The sequence below is a fragment of the Bolinopsis microptera genome, chromosome 12 (assembly GCF_026151205.1).
Source record: "Bolinopsis microptera isolate Bmic1 chromosome 12, MBARI_Bmic_1.0, whole genome shotgun sequence".
NCBI classification, from domain to species: Eukaryota; Metazoa; Ctenophora; class Tentaculata; order Lobata; family Bolinopsidae; genus Bolinopsis; species Bolinopsis microptera.
Window position 1 is genome coordinate 10,563,737 of NC_087083.1, and position 16,126 is coordinate 10,579,862.

At 39.5% G+C, this 16,126-nt stretch overlaps 1 protein-coding gene across 1 annotated transcript; it reads left to right on the forward strand.

The window, feature by feature from the left end:
- Positions 1–29: 29 nt before the first annotated feature.
- On the forward strand, positions 30–2,302 carry LOC134823895 (craniofacial development protein 2-like). The gene is made up of 3 exons (XM_063835492.1): positions 30–231; positions 1,265–1,338; positions 1,748–2,302. The coding sequence occupies exons 1-3, from the start codon at positions 30–32 to the stop codon at positions 2,300–2,302; spliced, it is 831 nt and encodes a 276-aa protein (XP_063691562.1).
- Positions 2,303–16,126: the final 13,824 nt, after the last annotated feature.

Genomic DNA, 16,126 nt, shown 5'->3' on the forward strand with positions numbered 1-16,126 from the left:
CTGTAAGCTTAATTGTAGAAGGTGAATCAATGACAGTTGACATGATCGGAAGAGTGTGTCTGCCGGACGGTTCCACTGCGGAAAACACGGAGGATGCCATGTGTGAAGATTTAGAAGACGATGTAGGAGATAACAATGTTATTTCCTGCAAATTGGAAGTCTGCAGTACTGATAACTGCAACATGATATCCCAGGACGACGGAGAAAGGGAGAACTATGTATCCTCGGAAAGTAAACTAACATTCTCTTTCCTTCTCATCCAGCTTGTCTCTTTCCTTGCAGTCACTCTATTTTAAGCTTAACAAGACTTAGACGAAAAAATGTAACGATTTATGTGACATAAATAATTATAGCGTATATCGTTACGAATTATAAGGGTAATATTATGTAGAGTTAGATTATTCTATGCATGTAATGATAACGATAAGATCTTTATTCTTCACGTCCTGTAATGTTAGTTTTAGGTCTGAAAAAATCAATACAACACGTTTAATATCATGGTGGTCGATTGTATCGACATTTTTATATGTTTTGGGTGCTCATAGTTATACTCATTGCAAAATATGTTTTCTTTTTCTCACAACCTGGCTTTGTTACAACTATATTACATTTTTCGGAATGGAAAGTTACACTGGTAACTAATTGTACTAAAGATGTACTAATGTAGAACTTTTGAAAATGGTTTGTAGACTTCCGAAGCTTTTAAAACTTTTATGCTATATTTACGAGTTTAAATTTGTTATAAAATAGCTAGATGAATTTATTTTTGAACGCTGATTCCGAATTAATCTACAGGTCAAAATGTTGTGTCATATTGCATATATAATAGCTTGATTATGATGGTCATCGAGCCATTTAGCATAATATTTTGCTTCAATATAATAAGTGCTCCTCCATAAATGTAATTAAAATCGTATGCATGGGCCTCTCACAGTCTCAGTGCTGGAGCAATAGCTCTAGTAGACCGGATGGAGTGGTGGAGAGGGTGACAGACAACTGAACCCAATTGAACCTAGTTCTCACGCAGTTAACAGGCACCCAATCAGCTGAATTGGGTGACCAATCAACTTAAATCCCAAATCGACAACTGAACCCCAAACCCATGTCATAAACAGGATTAAACAGGATTAAACATGAAATTACCAGAGAGAACACTAACGGACTCGTCTTGGCTATACAAGAATGAATAAATCAATGTATAAAATTATCAAAACTGCACCAAAACTGGAAATACGACAACTGAACCCATCGTTCGGATTTTCAGGCCCTCCTTCTTCGCAGGAGACTGTGGTCATTATCACTATCACAGTGCTGGCAAGCACGACCGGTGCATTTATTGTGGGTATACTATGTACCCCCTTTACTATTATACCCCCTTTACTATTATACCCCCTTTGGTACACGTTACAAGCCTCTTTCGTGTACGCGAAGAGGCTTGTAACGTGGCCAAATAGGGCGTCTAGACGTTGACCATATCGACTGCAAAAAAAGTTTCAGGTTTCAGGAACATCGGGAAGTGGGTTTTCTAGAACCCCTGTTTTACGACAACCCCTGTTTTTAGACAAAATCCCCCCTCACTTTTATGATGACACACGATAACAGCACTAGGGTTCAAGCCCCTAACTACTCAGTGGCAGCTAGCTCCCTGTATGACGGGCCCTCCCTAAAACCCCCGGGAGGGGTGGGTCCTGATAGTTGCAGCAACCCTGTTACTACCCTTTTAGTTCGTAGGAAAACCCCTTTTCAGGTTAGCACCTTCAACTGTAGGACTCTCAACCCTGTATCACGTAAACAGGAGTTAGCTCACTCAGCCTTCATGCATCATAATGATGTTATCTCCTTGCAAGAGCATCGCCAACACCACAAAGAATCCCTAAGAATTGAAAACATCTTATCATATCAGCTCATCACTGCTTCTGCTACGAAGAATTCAGTTAATGCGTCAGTTGGTGGTGTTGGGTTTCTTTTATCTCCTAGAATTCAGAAATCTCTCCTATCTGTAGAGAAAGTTAATAGCAGAATCATCTTGCTCCATGTAAACGGGAATCCTCGCCTCACAGTCCTCTCCTGTTATGCTCCTACTAACTGCAGTGATATTGAAGATAAAACTGCATTCTACAACGCTCTAACCAGGATCATCTCTAAGGTGCCTCCTCACAACATGCTAGCAGTGTGCGGTGATTTCAACGCGAAGCTCAGTAATAGCTACGGTTTCACATACCATCAGTCAACCAACGACAACGGCGAACGACTACTGGATCTGGTAGACCAACACCAACCGCTGTTTCCAGAAACCGGCTAATAAAATTTGGACCTATGAAGACCCCAAAAGAGCAAAGCATCAAATTGACTTTGTACTCTGGCGTAAGAAGTGGGCAAACAGTGTGAAGAACTGTCAAGCGTACAACATCATGCAAACTGTCGGTTCAGATCACCGGATTGTAACATGTTTTGTTCAAGCCAGCTACAGAGTCAACAAAACTCCAGCACGGGACCCTCTTAGGAGCATTGACTGGACTCCACTGATCCACGATTCCATCATGAAACACCAGTATGCAGTGGAAGTGAAAAACAGGTACAGTGTACTCCTAGAGGAAGCAGAGCTCGAGTCCGACTACGACCTGCTCGTTAAAAGCGTTACAAGCACAGCACTTAAGGTGTTGCCAAAAAAGAGGAAGAGGAAACGGGAAAATCCTTACAACGATCCTAATATTGCACACCATCGCAATATCCTAAAGGATGCGTCCCTGAGTCACAGGATTTCCCCCTCTTTTTCGTCCAAGGAAAAGCTTGAAGACGCAAAGAAGCAACTGGACGAAGCCTATAATGCTGCTACTTCACAGCACATTCGACAACAGACTGACCTGCTGGAGAAAACTAACCCTGAGCACAGGCATCGCAGTTCCTGGCACATCATCAGGCAACTAACATCTTCCGACACTGTGCCATACTGCAAAGTGCCAGGAGGCACTACCGAAGAACGGCTCAACATCTGGTTCGAGCACTTCAAGTCCCTTCTAGGCACAGAACAGCCTCCGCCGGACCTCACCCTCCCCTTCTTCAACCAGCGAGTCTCTGACACCCTGCCCATCAGCTGCTCATCCTTCAGCATGTCAGAACTCGACACGGTTCTGAAGTCCGCCAAATCCTCCAAGTCACCCGGTCTGGATAGCATCCCTCCCTCAGTCTGGAAGCTTCCCCAGCTACGTGAAAACCTCCTCGGATTCTGTAACAAAGCACTCATGGATGGTGTGATCCCTCAAGCCTGGAAAACGGCCTCAATCATTCCTATCCCCAAAAAGGGTGATCTTACTAATCCAGGAAACTACCGTGGCATTTCACTGGCACCGGTTGCAGCGAAAGTTTTTAACAAGCTCATCCTCAACCGGATCTACCCATTCATTGATCCCCTCTTGCGGCCAAACCAAAATGGTTTCCGTAGAGGAAGATCCACACTCCCACAGGTCCTTGCCCTACGTCGTATACTCGAGGAATGCAAGATCGGAAATCGCTCAGCCGCAATTGTGTTTGTCGATTTTTCGAAAGCGTTCGACAGCATTAACCGGGATGCCCTTTTCCACATCCTCTCCCTCTACGGTATCCCTGCTCCACTTGTAGATGCTATCAGGCTTCTTTATGACTCATCGTTCTCTCGTGTCCAGACCATCGACGGCCTTACTGACTTTTTTAGGACACTTATTGGAGTTCTCCAAGGGGACACTCTAGCACCCTTTCTCTTCATCATCGTCCTTGACTATGTCCTAAGAAGCTGCATGGGTGAAGAATTCGGTCTTACCATCGTGCCTAGGAAAAGTCGAAGAGTGCCTGCGGTCAAAATCACAGACCTTGACTTTGCTGATGATTTGGCCTTAATGTCAGACACCATAGAGCAAGTCCAACTTCTGCTGACAGACCTTGAAAATGCAGCCGCACAAGTTGGTCTTGCTATGAATGCTTCTAAGACCGAGTTCATGACCATCAACATCCCTGACACTGTCGACTTACATTCCATCTCAGGCCGCCAGATTAAACAGGTTGATGACTTTAAATACCTCGGCTCTTTTATTGCGGACAGTAGAAAGGATTTCAACACAAGGAAAGGAATGGCCTGGTCAGCCTGTATTAAACTGCAAAAAGTCTGGTCCTCTGGCATTTCCGAACAACTGAAAGTCAAGTTCTTTAGAGCCTGTGTCGAACCAGTATTGCTCTATGGATCAGAGACATGGACCATAAACAAGCAGCTTGAGAAGCGCCTCAACGGATGCTACACCCGTCTTTTAATGAAGGCCAAGAACATCTCGTGGAAGAAACATCCAACCCTCAAGCAGATCTATGGCAACCTTCCATCTATTGCCTCAGTGGTTGCGTCGAGGCGTTCCAGATTTGCTGGGCATTGCATGAGAGCTTCTGACCAAGTTATCTCCACTATCCTCCCCTGGCGACTTGCCCAATCCGGCCGTGGAAGGAGACCACTTACCTTCCTAGACGTAGTAGCTCGTGACACTGGGCTCCAGTTAGACGACCTTCGAACTGTTATGTGCGATCGAGACGTGTGGAGGCAGACAGTGAATGGGATTTCGATTGAGGATCGCCCAAAGTAAGTAAGTAAGTTTTACGACAGATTGTCGTGATATCTATCTATATATATACATTTTACCAAAACCCATAATCATGGGTAGAGTGGACCGCTGTCAGTGTCTCTCTTTCCTAAACAAAAGGAAATGATATTAATTTGATTGACCGTTCTCAAATGCAAAATGATACCGAGAATGAAATCGGTCGCTCGCTTTTCCCATTCATTCACGGCTTACGAATTGTATAATTAAGTTTCGATTGATTACATCAATCAGATGCTGTAAAAGTGTAAAAATCTCTTTGGGTTGCGTTCGGGTCGATACCTAGTATTTCGGGGTAAGGGACAAGGGTGGTAGTTATTACTTATTGAACAAGCTGAAGTTTATTGAATCTTCATTGCCGAGTACAGCTGCCTTTGGATAGTTCTTCTTAATCTATTACAATTGTAAATGAATGGGAAAAGCGAGCGACCGATTTCATTCTCGGTATCATTTTGCATTTGAGAACGGTCAATCAAATTAATATCATTTCCTTTTGTTTAGGAAAGAGAGACACTGACAGCGGTCCACTCTACCCATGATTATGGGTTTTGGTAAAATATCATCTCTTTTTCATTATAATGTCAGGGTACTTTATAAAGTCGAAATATAAACTGATATCTTCATTAATAAGGAGGAAGTTTCAACGATTTCGAAATTTTTCCTTTAAAAACATTTCCTTGTGTTTAGGGAAGCATATCGGTCGATCACTGACTGAATATGCCACTTAATACTCATTCAAGTAGGCATTAAATTCATATATAATGACATTAAACTGTCGTGGCAAAGCAGAATTTGTTGGAAATCACGAATGAGCAAAATTCTCACCTTTCGCACGTGCAAACTTTGAGCGGACGTTGCGTGCGCATCCAATATTGAATCGCCGTAAATTTTTGCATAGTGGTATTTAATATATAGTTTGATAAGCATGAAAAGTTTCAGAAGATTTCAAAAAGAACTTGGATCACAAGGGGACTCCAAAGTTGATAAAAATCGTGAAAATCAAAATTTTTAGTGATTTTAGCTATTTTAAATCAATTTGGGCGTGTCCCCACGTGTGCAACTTTTCGATTTTTAACTTTAAAACTAGCCTAATGCACAATTTATACCTATAGGAAGCAGAAATGAGCTCCACAACCCAAGGCATGGCCCAACACCAGAGAATACTAAATCGCAAAATTGACGTTTTTATAAAATAATTTTTCAAAAAAGCACAAACTTCAATGACGAATATCTTTATGAAGGAGCAAGCTAGAAAAACTTTCCGGTAGATTTTCAGAATGCTTGAACAATTATCTAAGGTGAAAATGTCCTCAGATTTTGAATAAAATTACTCCTTAATGGTTTAAAATTAATTTTAAAAGTTAATACTTTGTCAAAAATCAAGTTTTAAAAACGGTTAACTTGATGACGTCATCAAGGGGTGTTTATGACGTCAAATAATTTTTTTACACAATGTAAACTAAAGTATAAACAATTATTTGCAAGACCTGTGGTCGGAAATGGCTGTATCTTTTATACTTTTGAATCTATGGACACTTAAATACAGGCTACAATTGACTGGCAAAGCGTCTATCCCTGAATATATACGTATGTATATATTTGACCAAAACCCATAATCATGGGTAGAGTGTACCGCTGCCAGTGTCTCTCTTTTCCAAACAAAAGGAAATGATATTAATTTGAGGAACCGTCCGCTAATGCAAATTGATACCGAGAATGAAATCGGTCGCTCGCTTTTCCCATTCATTCACGGCTTACGAATTGTAATAAAGCTTATTAAATGGGAAAAGCGAGCGACCGATTTCATTCTCGGTATCAATTTGCATTAGCGGACGGTTCCTCAAATTAATATCATTTCCTTTTGTTTGGAAAAGAGAGACACTGGCAGCGGTACACTCTACCCATGATTATGGGTTTTGGTCAAATATCATCTCTTTTTGATTATAATGTCAGGATAATTTACACAATCGAAACTTCATTAACAAGGAGGTAATTCCGACGATTTCGAAATTCTGCCTTTGAAAACGTTTCCTTGTGTTTAGTTAGGTATATCTGTCGATAACCGACTGAATATGGCACTTTTTACTCATCCAAGTTGGCATTAAATACATATATAATGCCATTTAAATATCGTGGAAAGCAGAATATATTCGAAATCACGAATGAGCAAAATTCTCACCTTTCGCACGTGCAAACTTTGAGCGGACGTTGCGTGCGCATACAATATTGAATCGCCGTAAATTTTTGCATAGTGGTATTTAATATATAGTTTGATAAGCATGCAAAGTTTCAGAAGATTTCAAAAAGAACTTGGATCACAACGGGACTCCAAAGTTGATAAAAATCGTGAAAATCAAAATTTTTAGTGATTTTAGCTATTTTAAATAAATTTGGGCGTGTCCCCACGTGTGCAACTTTTCGATTTTTAACTTTAAAACTAGCCTATAACACAATTTACACCTTTAAGAAGCAAAATTGAGCTCCACAACCCAAGGGATGACCCAACACCAGAGAATACTAATTCACAACTTTTGTGTTTTTATAAAATTATTCTTCAAAAAAGCACTAACTTCAATAGCAAATATCTTTATGAAGGAGCAAGGTAGGAAACTATTCCGGTAGATTTTCGGAATGCTTGAACAATTATCTAAGATGAAAATTTCCTCAGATTTTGAATAAAATTACTCCTTAATAGCGTAAAATCGATTTGAAAAGTTGTTACTTTGTCAAAAATCAAGTTTTTAAAACACTTAATTTGATGACGTCATCAAGTGATGATGATGACGTTAAATCATTTTTCAATACAATGTAAACTAAAGCTTAAACGATTATTTTTAAAACCTGTGGTTCGAGATGACTGTATCGTTTATACTTTCGAATCTACGGACACTTAAATGTAGGCTACAATTGACTGCAAAAAGCGTCTATATTATATATTATATATTTGACCAAAACCCATAATCATGGGTAGAGTGAACCGCTGCCAGTGTCTCTCTTTCCAAACAAAAGAAAATGATATTAATTTGAGGAACCGTCCGCAAATGCAAATTGATACCGAGAATGAAATCGGTCGCTCGCTTTTCCCATTCAATAAGCTTTATTACAATACGTAAGCCGTAAATGAATGGGAAAAGCGAGCGACCGATTTCATTCTCGGTATCAATTTGCATTTGCGGACGGTTCCTCAAATTAATATCATTTTCTTTTGTTTGGAAAGAGAGACACTGGCAGCGGTTCACTCTACCCATGATTATGGGTTTTGGTCAAATATCATCTCTTTTTGATTATAATGTCAGGATAATTTACACAGTCGAAACTTAATAAGGAGGTAATTTCAACGATTTCGAAATTTTACCTTTGAAAACGTTTCCTTGTGTTTAGGTAGGCATATCTGTCAATAACAGACTGAATATAGCACTTTTTACTCATTCAAGTTGGCATTAAATTCATATATAATGCCATTTTAATATCGTGGGAAAGCAGAATATATTCGAAATCACGAATGAGCAAAATTCTCACCTTTCGCACGTGCAAACTTTGAGCGGACGTTGCGTGCGCATAAAATATTGAATCACCATAAATTTTTGCATAGTGTTATTTAATATATAGTTTGATAAGCATGAAAAGTTTCAGAAGATTTCAAAAAGAACTTGGATCACAACGGGACTCCAAAGTTGGTAAAAATCGTGAAAATAACAATTTTTAGTGATTTTAGCTATTTTAAATGAATTTGGGCGTGTCCCCACGTGTGCAACTTTTCGATTTTCAACTTTAAAACTAGCCTATAACACAATTTAGACCTTTAGGAAGCAAAATTGAGCTCCACAACCCAAGGGATGGCCCAACACCAGAGAATACTAATTCACAACTTTTGTGTTTTTATAAAATTATTCTTCAAAAAAGCACAAACTTCAATAGCGAATATCTTTATGAAGGAGCAAGGTAGGAAAACTTTCCGGTAGATTTTCAGAATGCTTGAACAATTATCTAAGATGAAAATGTCCTCAGATTTTGAATAAAATTACTCCTTAATGCTTTAAAATCGATTTGAAAAGTTGTTATTTTGTCAAAAATCAAGTTTTAAAAACACTTAAATTGATGACGTCATCAAGTGATGATGATGACGATAAATTATTTTTCGACATAATGTAAACTAAATTATAAACAATTATCTTTAAAACCTGTGGTTCGAAATGACTGTATCTTTTATACTTTTGGATCTACGGACACTTAAATGTAGGCTACAATTTACTGCAAAAGCGTCTATACATACATATATATATAGCTTCACGACAATCTGTTGTAAAACAGGGGTTCCAGAAAACCCACTTCCCGATACTCCTGCAACATGAAATTTTTTTAACAGTCGATTTGGACAAGGTCTAGACGCTCTGCAAAGTTTCAGATCTCTAACTCGATTTTAACATGGTTTTTAAGGCACCTGAATATGGCGATTTTGGGTTTTTTACCTAATTTCGTATAACATGCTGGCGCGTATTTTGCGCAAATTTCTTAAAAACCTCCACATAACTATTTCTTATTCCTGTCATTTTTAACATTGAATTAGAATGTTTTGAACTTAAATATACCTGCTGAACTACTTTCGATGAGTCTTAATGCCTGGAAAACAATAAAGGGGATATAATAGTATAGGGGGTACATAGTGTTGTGAATATAAGGGCAACGGTTATGCTTGCCAGCATTGTGATATATCTTCACGACAATCTGTTGTAAAACAGGGGTTCCAGAAAACCCACTTCACGATACTCCTGAAACATGAAATTTTTTTTACAGTCGATTTGGACAAGGTCTAGACGCCCTGCAAAGTTTCAGATCTCTAACTCAATTTTAACATGGTTTTTAAGGCACCTGAATATGGCGATTTTGGGTTTTTTACCTAATTTCGTATAACATGCTGGCGCGTATTTTGCGCAAATTTCTTAAAAACCTCCATATAACTATTTCTTATTCCTGTCATCTTTAACATTGAATTAGAATGTTTTGAACTTAAATGTACCTGCTGATCTACTTTCGATGAGTCTTAATGCCTGGAAATCAATAAAGGGGATATAATAGTATAGGGGGTAAATAGTATTGTGAATATAAGGGCGACGGTAATGCTTGCCAGCATTGTGATCACGACAATCTATCGTAAAACAGGGGTTCTAGAAGACCCATTTCCCGATGCTCCTGAAACCTGAAACTTTTTTTGCAGTCGATTTGGTCAACGTCTAGACGCCCTGAAAAATTTCAGATCTCTAACTCAATTTTAACATGGTTTTTAAGGCACCCGAATATGGCGATTTTGGGTTTTTTACCGAATTTCGTATAACAGTGCTGGCGAGTATTTTATGCAAATTTCTTAAAAATCTCAACATAACTATTTTTTATTCCTGTCATCTTTGACATCAAATTAGAATGTTTTGAACTAAAAATAAATCTGCTGAACGACTTCCGATGAGTCTTAATGCCTGAAAAACTCCTGCCGGAGGCGGCGGCCTTCGGCCGCCGCCTCCGGCCGGAGTGCACGCTTCGCGTGCACGAAAGAGGCTTCCAACGAGTACCAAAGGGGCTATAATAGTAAAGGGGGTATAATAGTAAAGGGGGTACAATAGTAAAGGGGGTACATAGTATACCCCCAATAAAGACACCGCTCGTGCTTGCCAGCACTGTGATATGCTTCACGACAATCTGTTGTAAAACAGGGGTTCCAGAAAACCCACTTGCCGATACTGCTGAAACATGAAATTTTGTTTACAGTCGATTTGGGCAAGGTCTAGACGCCCTGCAAAGTTTCAGATCTCTAACTCAATTTTAACACGGTTTTTAAGGCACCTGAATATAAATCAAGAGGCTTGCATATAATGAACATATTGACACGGGTGCAGAGTTGAGTCTGTACGGAACCTAGTAGTTTCAGATCCTTGTTTAACTTGCCGTACAGCAAGGTCATCCACTACTTTAGCCCGGCGAGGCACATAACTCCCTCTACAACTCCATATCAAATGTTTCATATATACTAGCCAAGTTCACAAGATATATCCTTGTGTTTGAGAAGAGCTCGTTAGAACTGCTTCCTTTTCCTTCAGTATCCCACAGTCTCTCGCGTTTCGTAACTGCCAGAGAACTCTCTTAAACAATTACTAGACTCGGTGATTATAAATCAAGAGGCTTGCATATAATGAACATATTGACACGGGTGCAGAGTTGAGTCTGTACGGAACCTAGTAGTTTCAGATCCTTGTTTAACTTGCCGTACAGCAAGGTCATCCACTACTTTAGCCCGGCGAGGCACATAACTCCCTCTACAACTCCATATCAAATGTTTCATATATACTAGCCAAGTTCACAAGATATATCCTTGTGTTTGAGAAGAGCTCGTTAGAACTGCTTCCTTTTCCTTCAGTATCCCACAGTCTCTCGCGTTTCGTAACTGCCAGAGAACTCTCTTAAACAATTACTAGACTCGGTGATTATAAATCAAGAGGCTTGCATATAATGAACATATTGACACGGGTGCAGAGTTGAGTCTGTACGGAACCTAGTAGTTTCAGATCCTTGTTTAACTTGCCGTACAGCAAGGTCATCCACTACTTTAGCCCGGCGAGGCACATAACTCCCTCTACAACTCCATATCAAATGTTTCATATATACTAGCCAAGTTCACAAGATATATCCTTGTGTTTGAGAAGAGCTCGTTAAAACTGCTTCCTTTTCCCTTCAGTATCCCACAGTCTCTCGAGTTTCGTAACTGCCAGAGAACTCTCTTAAACAATTACTAGACTCGGTGATTATAAATCAAGAGGCTTGCATATAATGAACATATTGACACGGGTGCAGAGTTGAGTCTGTACGGAACCTAGTAGTTTCAGATCCTTGTTTAACTTGCCGTACAGCAAGGTCATCCACTACTTAGGCGATTTTGGGTTTTTTACCTAATTTCGTATAACATGCTGGCGCGTATTTTGCGCAAATTTCTTAAAAACCTCCATATAACTATTTCTTATTCCTGTCATCTTTAACATTGAATTAGAATGTTTTGAACTTAAATATACCTGCTGAACTACTTTCGATGAGTCTTAATGCCTGGAAAACAATAAAGGGGATATAATAGTATAGGGGGTAAATAGTATTGTGAATATAAGGGCAACGGTAATGCTTGCCAGCATTGTGATAAGACTAATATTTTAAATGTTAATGTTTTAAAAAGGAAGAAAGTGGTTATTATTTCTGTAAATAGCTAATAAAAAATAATATATGTCTGTAGTAAACCCACAACCTTCCCCCCTTAAGAAAAAAACATTTTTTTACAAGACTTTTGTTAGGAACCTACCAGTACCATCGTTTTAAAAAATAAATATCGTAATAAATCAATTTACCATCTTTTTAAAAGAAATAGTTTAATGTAATGAGTAGATATTTTGAATGAAGTCGATTACCCTTTTTATTTGTCCATAAAATAGACGAATACTTAAATCACACGAAAAATTAATTTTGAAAATAATTATAATTAATTTTTGGATTTTTATCTTTTTCTCTTAAAACACAAGAATAAATATTTTTATATAGTTTGTCACAATCAATAATAACTAGAAACATCGGTAATTGAAACTTCTTTCCGCATTGTATTCATAATTGGTTTTAACAAAATTTGTTTCTCGTTACAATTGTATGAATTAAACAGGAATTAAACATGAAATTACCAAGGAGAACAGTGAACACTAACGAACTCGTTTTGGCTATACATCAATTCATAAATACGATCAGATATAAAACAAAAGCCGAATAAAAGTATGAAAATACAATTTTAAAATTTAACCGCGTTACAATATCACGAAGTGGAAATAAAATCAAATATAATAATTTAAATGCTAATAAAAATTCTGGATGTGTGCATAAAAGCAAGTATGTGACCACTTATAAATTCACACATAAATCAATTTAATATATATTTTCCAATATTTTACGTACGTTTTTCAATTTTGAACGAAACCTTGAAGGTTTCAAATAGAGCGTTGGTTGGTGATTCAAATTTGTGGTTAATCTTGATTAAACCATTTTAGTGCTTTGTTCTTATTGAAGATAAATTTGTAATCAATGTAAGTCATAAGTTCACTTGGCAAATGTTCGTAACTATTAGTATTATATAGGCACGATAGTTCAATATAAATTTCCAGGATGACATTTTTTCTTTTAGGAGCTTTTTTGCATATTACACTGTTTTGTAACAGTCGTTTGAAGAATCTTTTATTATGATGTTCGAGGTAGGCTAATGGTTTCTGAACGAGGTATTTCCGAGATAGTTTCTGGAACATGAATTTTGATGTATGGATTATATTCTATCATTAGCATCAAATTCGGCGTAATGATTCGCAATATTAGAGTCGTTGCTTTGCTTTGTACCCATTTATTGAGGAAGTGCCACGTCTGACCCCTGAAAATAATTAAGATTACAAATCTGCCTGAATTGGTCATCGTCCGCGTCATGTCATCGTCATAATATGAAAGATTGGGAGATGTGATCATTATAAGTTAAGGCAACAATTTCAGAGAGCTCTTGAAAAATATCTAATTTCCGAGCCTCTGGATATTAAACTTGTTGCTGCAACTATATATACTAAGTATTTTAAAACCGTGAAATTCCCAATTTTTAACGACACTCTTATAACATTAACTAAAAACAAAATGACTTGGTTGGTTGGCATCAACAAAAACAGAATACGCCCATATCTGTTTTGATGAGACTTTTAACGAAATCTGTTATACTATTTTACAATTGCTTTCCTATAAGTATAACCTCAGCATAAAAACAGCTAGCTAATTACCTCATTGACTCTAAGTCTATCCTATAGATACATAACATCTCCTGGCCCTGCTCATGTATTGGTATACTGGCTGCTTAACTTCGAGAATTGGCCCGATACATTTTTTTTTGAATAACTAACGTGTGAAATACAGCGGTCAGCATAAAAGTGATCAACCCAGTTAATAATACAAAGTGGCCAACAATAAGAAAAAACATATTAAGATCATCACCTGCATCACCGTAGATACATACATGGGGGGCATCCTCAGCTGTGTGGCACGAACACCCAAGGGGCCTCAAAATCCTTAGCCGAACCAGCTCCCTTTCGACACAGACGTCGACGTCCCAATCCCACGTGTGGGCCCAGGTTTGGATGGCGGTCAAGACGTCCACCATAGTACCCCTTAAAATAGACATGCGATTACAACTCATACTAAGATAAGATAAATGGAACGACTAAGGAAAATCAGAATAGAACAAAACACAGAACTAATAAACGTACCATGGGCACCCAGCGGAGGCCCCGGCCATTATCGTCCTCAACTGTTGGGCGAGGTTCTGAGCCGCCTCAGCTTCTGATTCAGGGGCATGAGTCCTGACAGCATAATCGAATTTTCAGCACAAAGCAATAGCGTTGTCATCACCAGGGGGAGGAGTCGCTAAGTTTCCATTACGGAAAACTAATGGAGAAACACTGGGGTAGGTGAAAACGGTAGTACCAGTGTTCACGTTACTACTGATGTTAGTAGGCAGTCGTTTCAACCGACTCAGGGAACGTAGACGGCGACGAACCTTCTCCCGAACACATTCCACGTCAACCATACGGGGGTTAATACACTCGAGCTGATGGAGTAGGAGCAAACAAAATGAGTCTGATAAAATGCGGCCTTTGCACTGGGTGTCGACAAGATGATAAAATTTTTTAGTAAAAGGAGCATCTGGCTGTAGTCTTTGAGGCAATATTGACTAAAAAGAAATCGGGGTTTACGCTTCCGGGGTGTAGGGGCAGAATTAGAGGGGGAGGAACCAGTCTGAGTGCCTTGTGAGTTGGTCGCCGACTCGGGGAATATGTGTCTTGTTGAATCAAATAGCAGGGTAGAATCATTAGGCGCTCGAGGCCGTAAGCGTAGTCAGGGTGCAGGTGTGAAAGGGGCGGGCACGAACGCTACCTTACATAATGGCAAAGGTGTCTCTCGACCAGCGGAAATTTGGGATTATGCTTGCAATTCAAGCATAACTGGGAAGCTGGACCGGGAAACAGCCAGTCACCCAGTTCGGCGAACTCCTGTTTGCCGAAATCTCGAATTGCCTTACTGACGAGCAGCCAGTGGTTTCCCCGGCAAAGCGCAATCTGCCGTATGATAGCTCCATACAACCGCTGTGCATGGAACATATGACCGGTTCCCGTTATAGCCGGCCACAGCCGGTTACATTGCTGGAACTGAATTCGACCAGCTATACCAGCCACAGCGTCTTGCCCCTTGCACACCTTCACCATAAAGCCGTCACGACCACGTTCGAAACCCTGAAAATAAAGGAAATTAAAAAACTGCTTAAATATCCACGTCATTAACAGCCTAAATGATCCAAATATGAAATCAAGACTATCAGAAAAAAGAACGAAACGCAACATACCAGAAAAATTCATCTATCAAAACTGTAACACACATAAAGATCTAACCTCGAACGTGTATCCTAAGTACACAATAATGGCACAGAGGTAGCTTGCACTGACTACGTTCGATAAGATGGATATTGGGATTATGCTTGCAATTCAAGCATAACTGGGAAGCTGGACCGGGAAACAGCCAGTCACCCAGTTCGGCGAACAGTCTGTTTGCCGAAATCTCGAATTGCCTTACTGACGAGCATCCAGTGGTTTCCCCGACAAAGCGCAATCTGCCGTATGATTGCTCCATACAACCGCTGTGCATGGAACATATGACCGGTTCCCGTTATAGCCGGCCTTAAACATTGCTCATGGAACTGAATTCGACCAGCTATTATACCAGCCACGGCGTCTTGCCCCTTGCACACCTTCACCATAAAGCCGTCACGACCACGTTCGAAACCCTGAAAATAAAGGAAATTAAAAAACTGCTTAAATATCCACGTCATTAACATCCTAAATGATCCAAAAATGAAATCAAGACTATCAGAAAAAAGAACGAAACCAACTATACCAGGCTCTCGTGTCCCTGAACCTGCTGTACTGACGCACTGCACTCATGTAATGGTACATGCAGTACGCCAGACCCCCGATCTCTACTCCCGTGCACCAGCCCCATCGGGATCCATATATCCATCGAGGGCAGTTTCTCCACAATGAGAGTATCACAATTTCTAAAACAACACGGTCTCTCGTTCCATGAACTAACCCCCTCGGGATCCACAAGTCCATTGGGGGAAGTTCCTCCACGATCGGGGTGTTGCAGTTGTTGAAGCAGCACGACTTCGACATGCCCATATAGGGGGACAAGTCCTCAACAATCAGTTCTCTCATAGTTTTAAGAGAATTATAGCAAGCAAGGGTGTGGGGCCACAATCTTTTCACCCCTCTAGAATTCAATTCTTCACGACCAGATAACGAGTAAGTAGAATTAGAATCAGGACTTCTTCCTCTTTCGATCCCTGAAGACTTTTTGCACTTGCATCCTCCGTCTCGTTTTTACATCTGATACGAGGGAATATTAACTTACAGTTT

Coding starts and splice junctions, on each gene's coding strand:
- LOC134823895 (XM_063835492.1), top strand. CDS start 30: ATGACAGTTGACATGATCGGAAGAGTGTGTCTGCCGGACGGTTCCACT. Junction 232..1,264: donor GAACTATGTATCCTCGGAAA/GTAAACTAACAT, acceptor TCGGATTTTCAG/GCCCTCCTTCTTCGCAGGAG. Junction 1,339..1,747: donor GCACGACCGGTGCATTTATT/GTGGGTATACTA, acceptor ACCCCTTTTCAG/GTTAGCACCTTCAACTGTAG.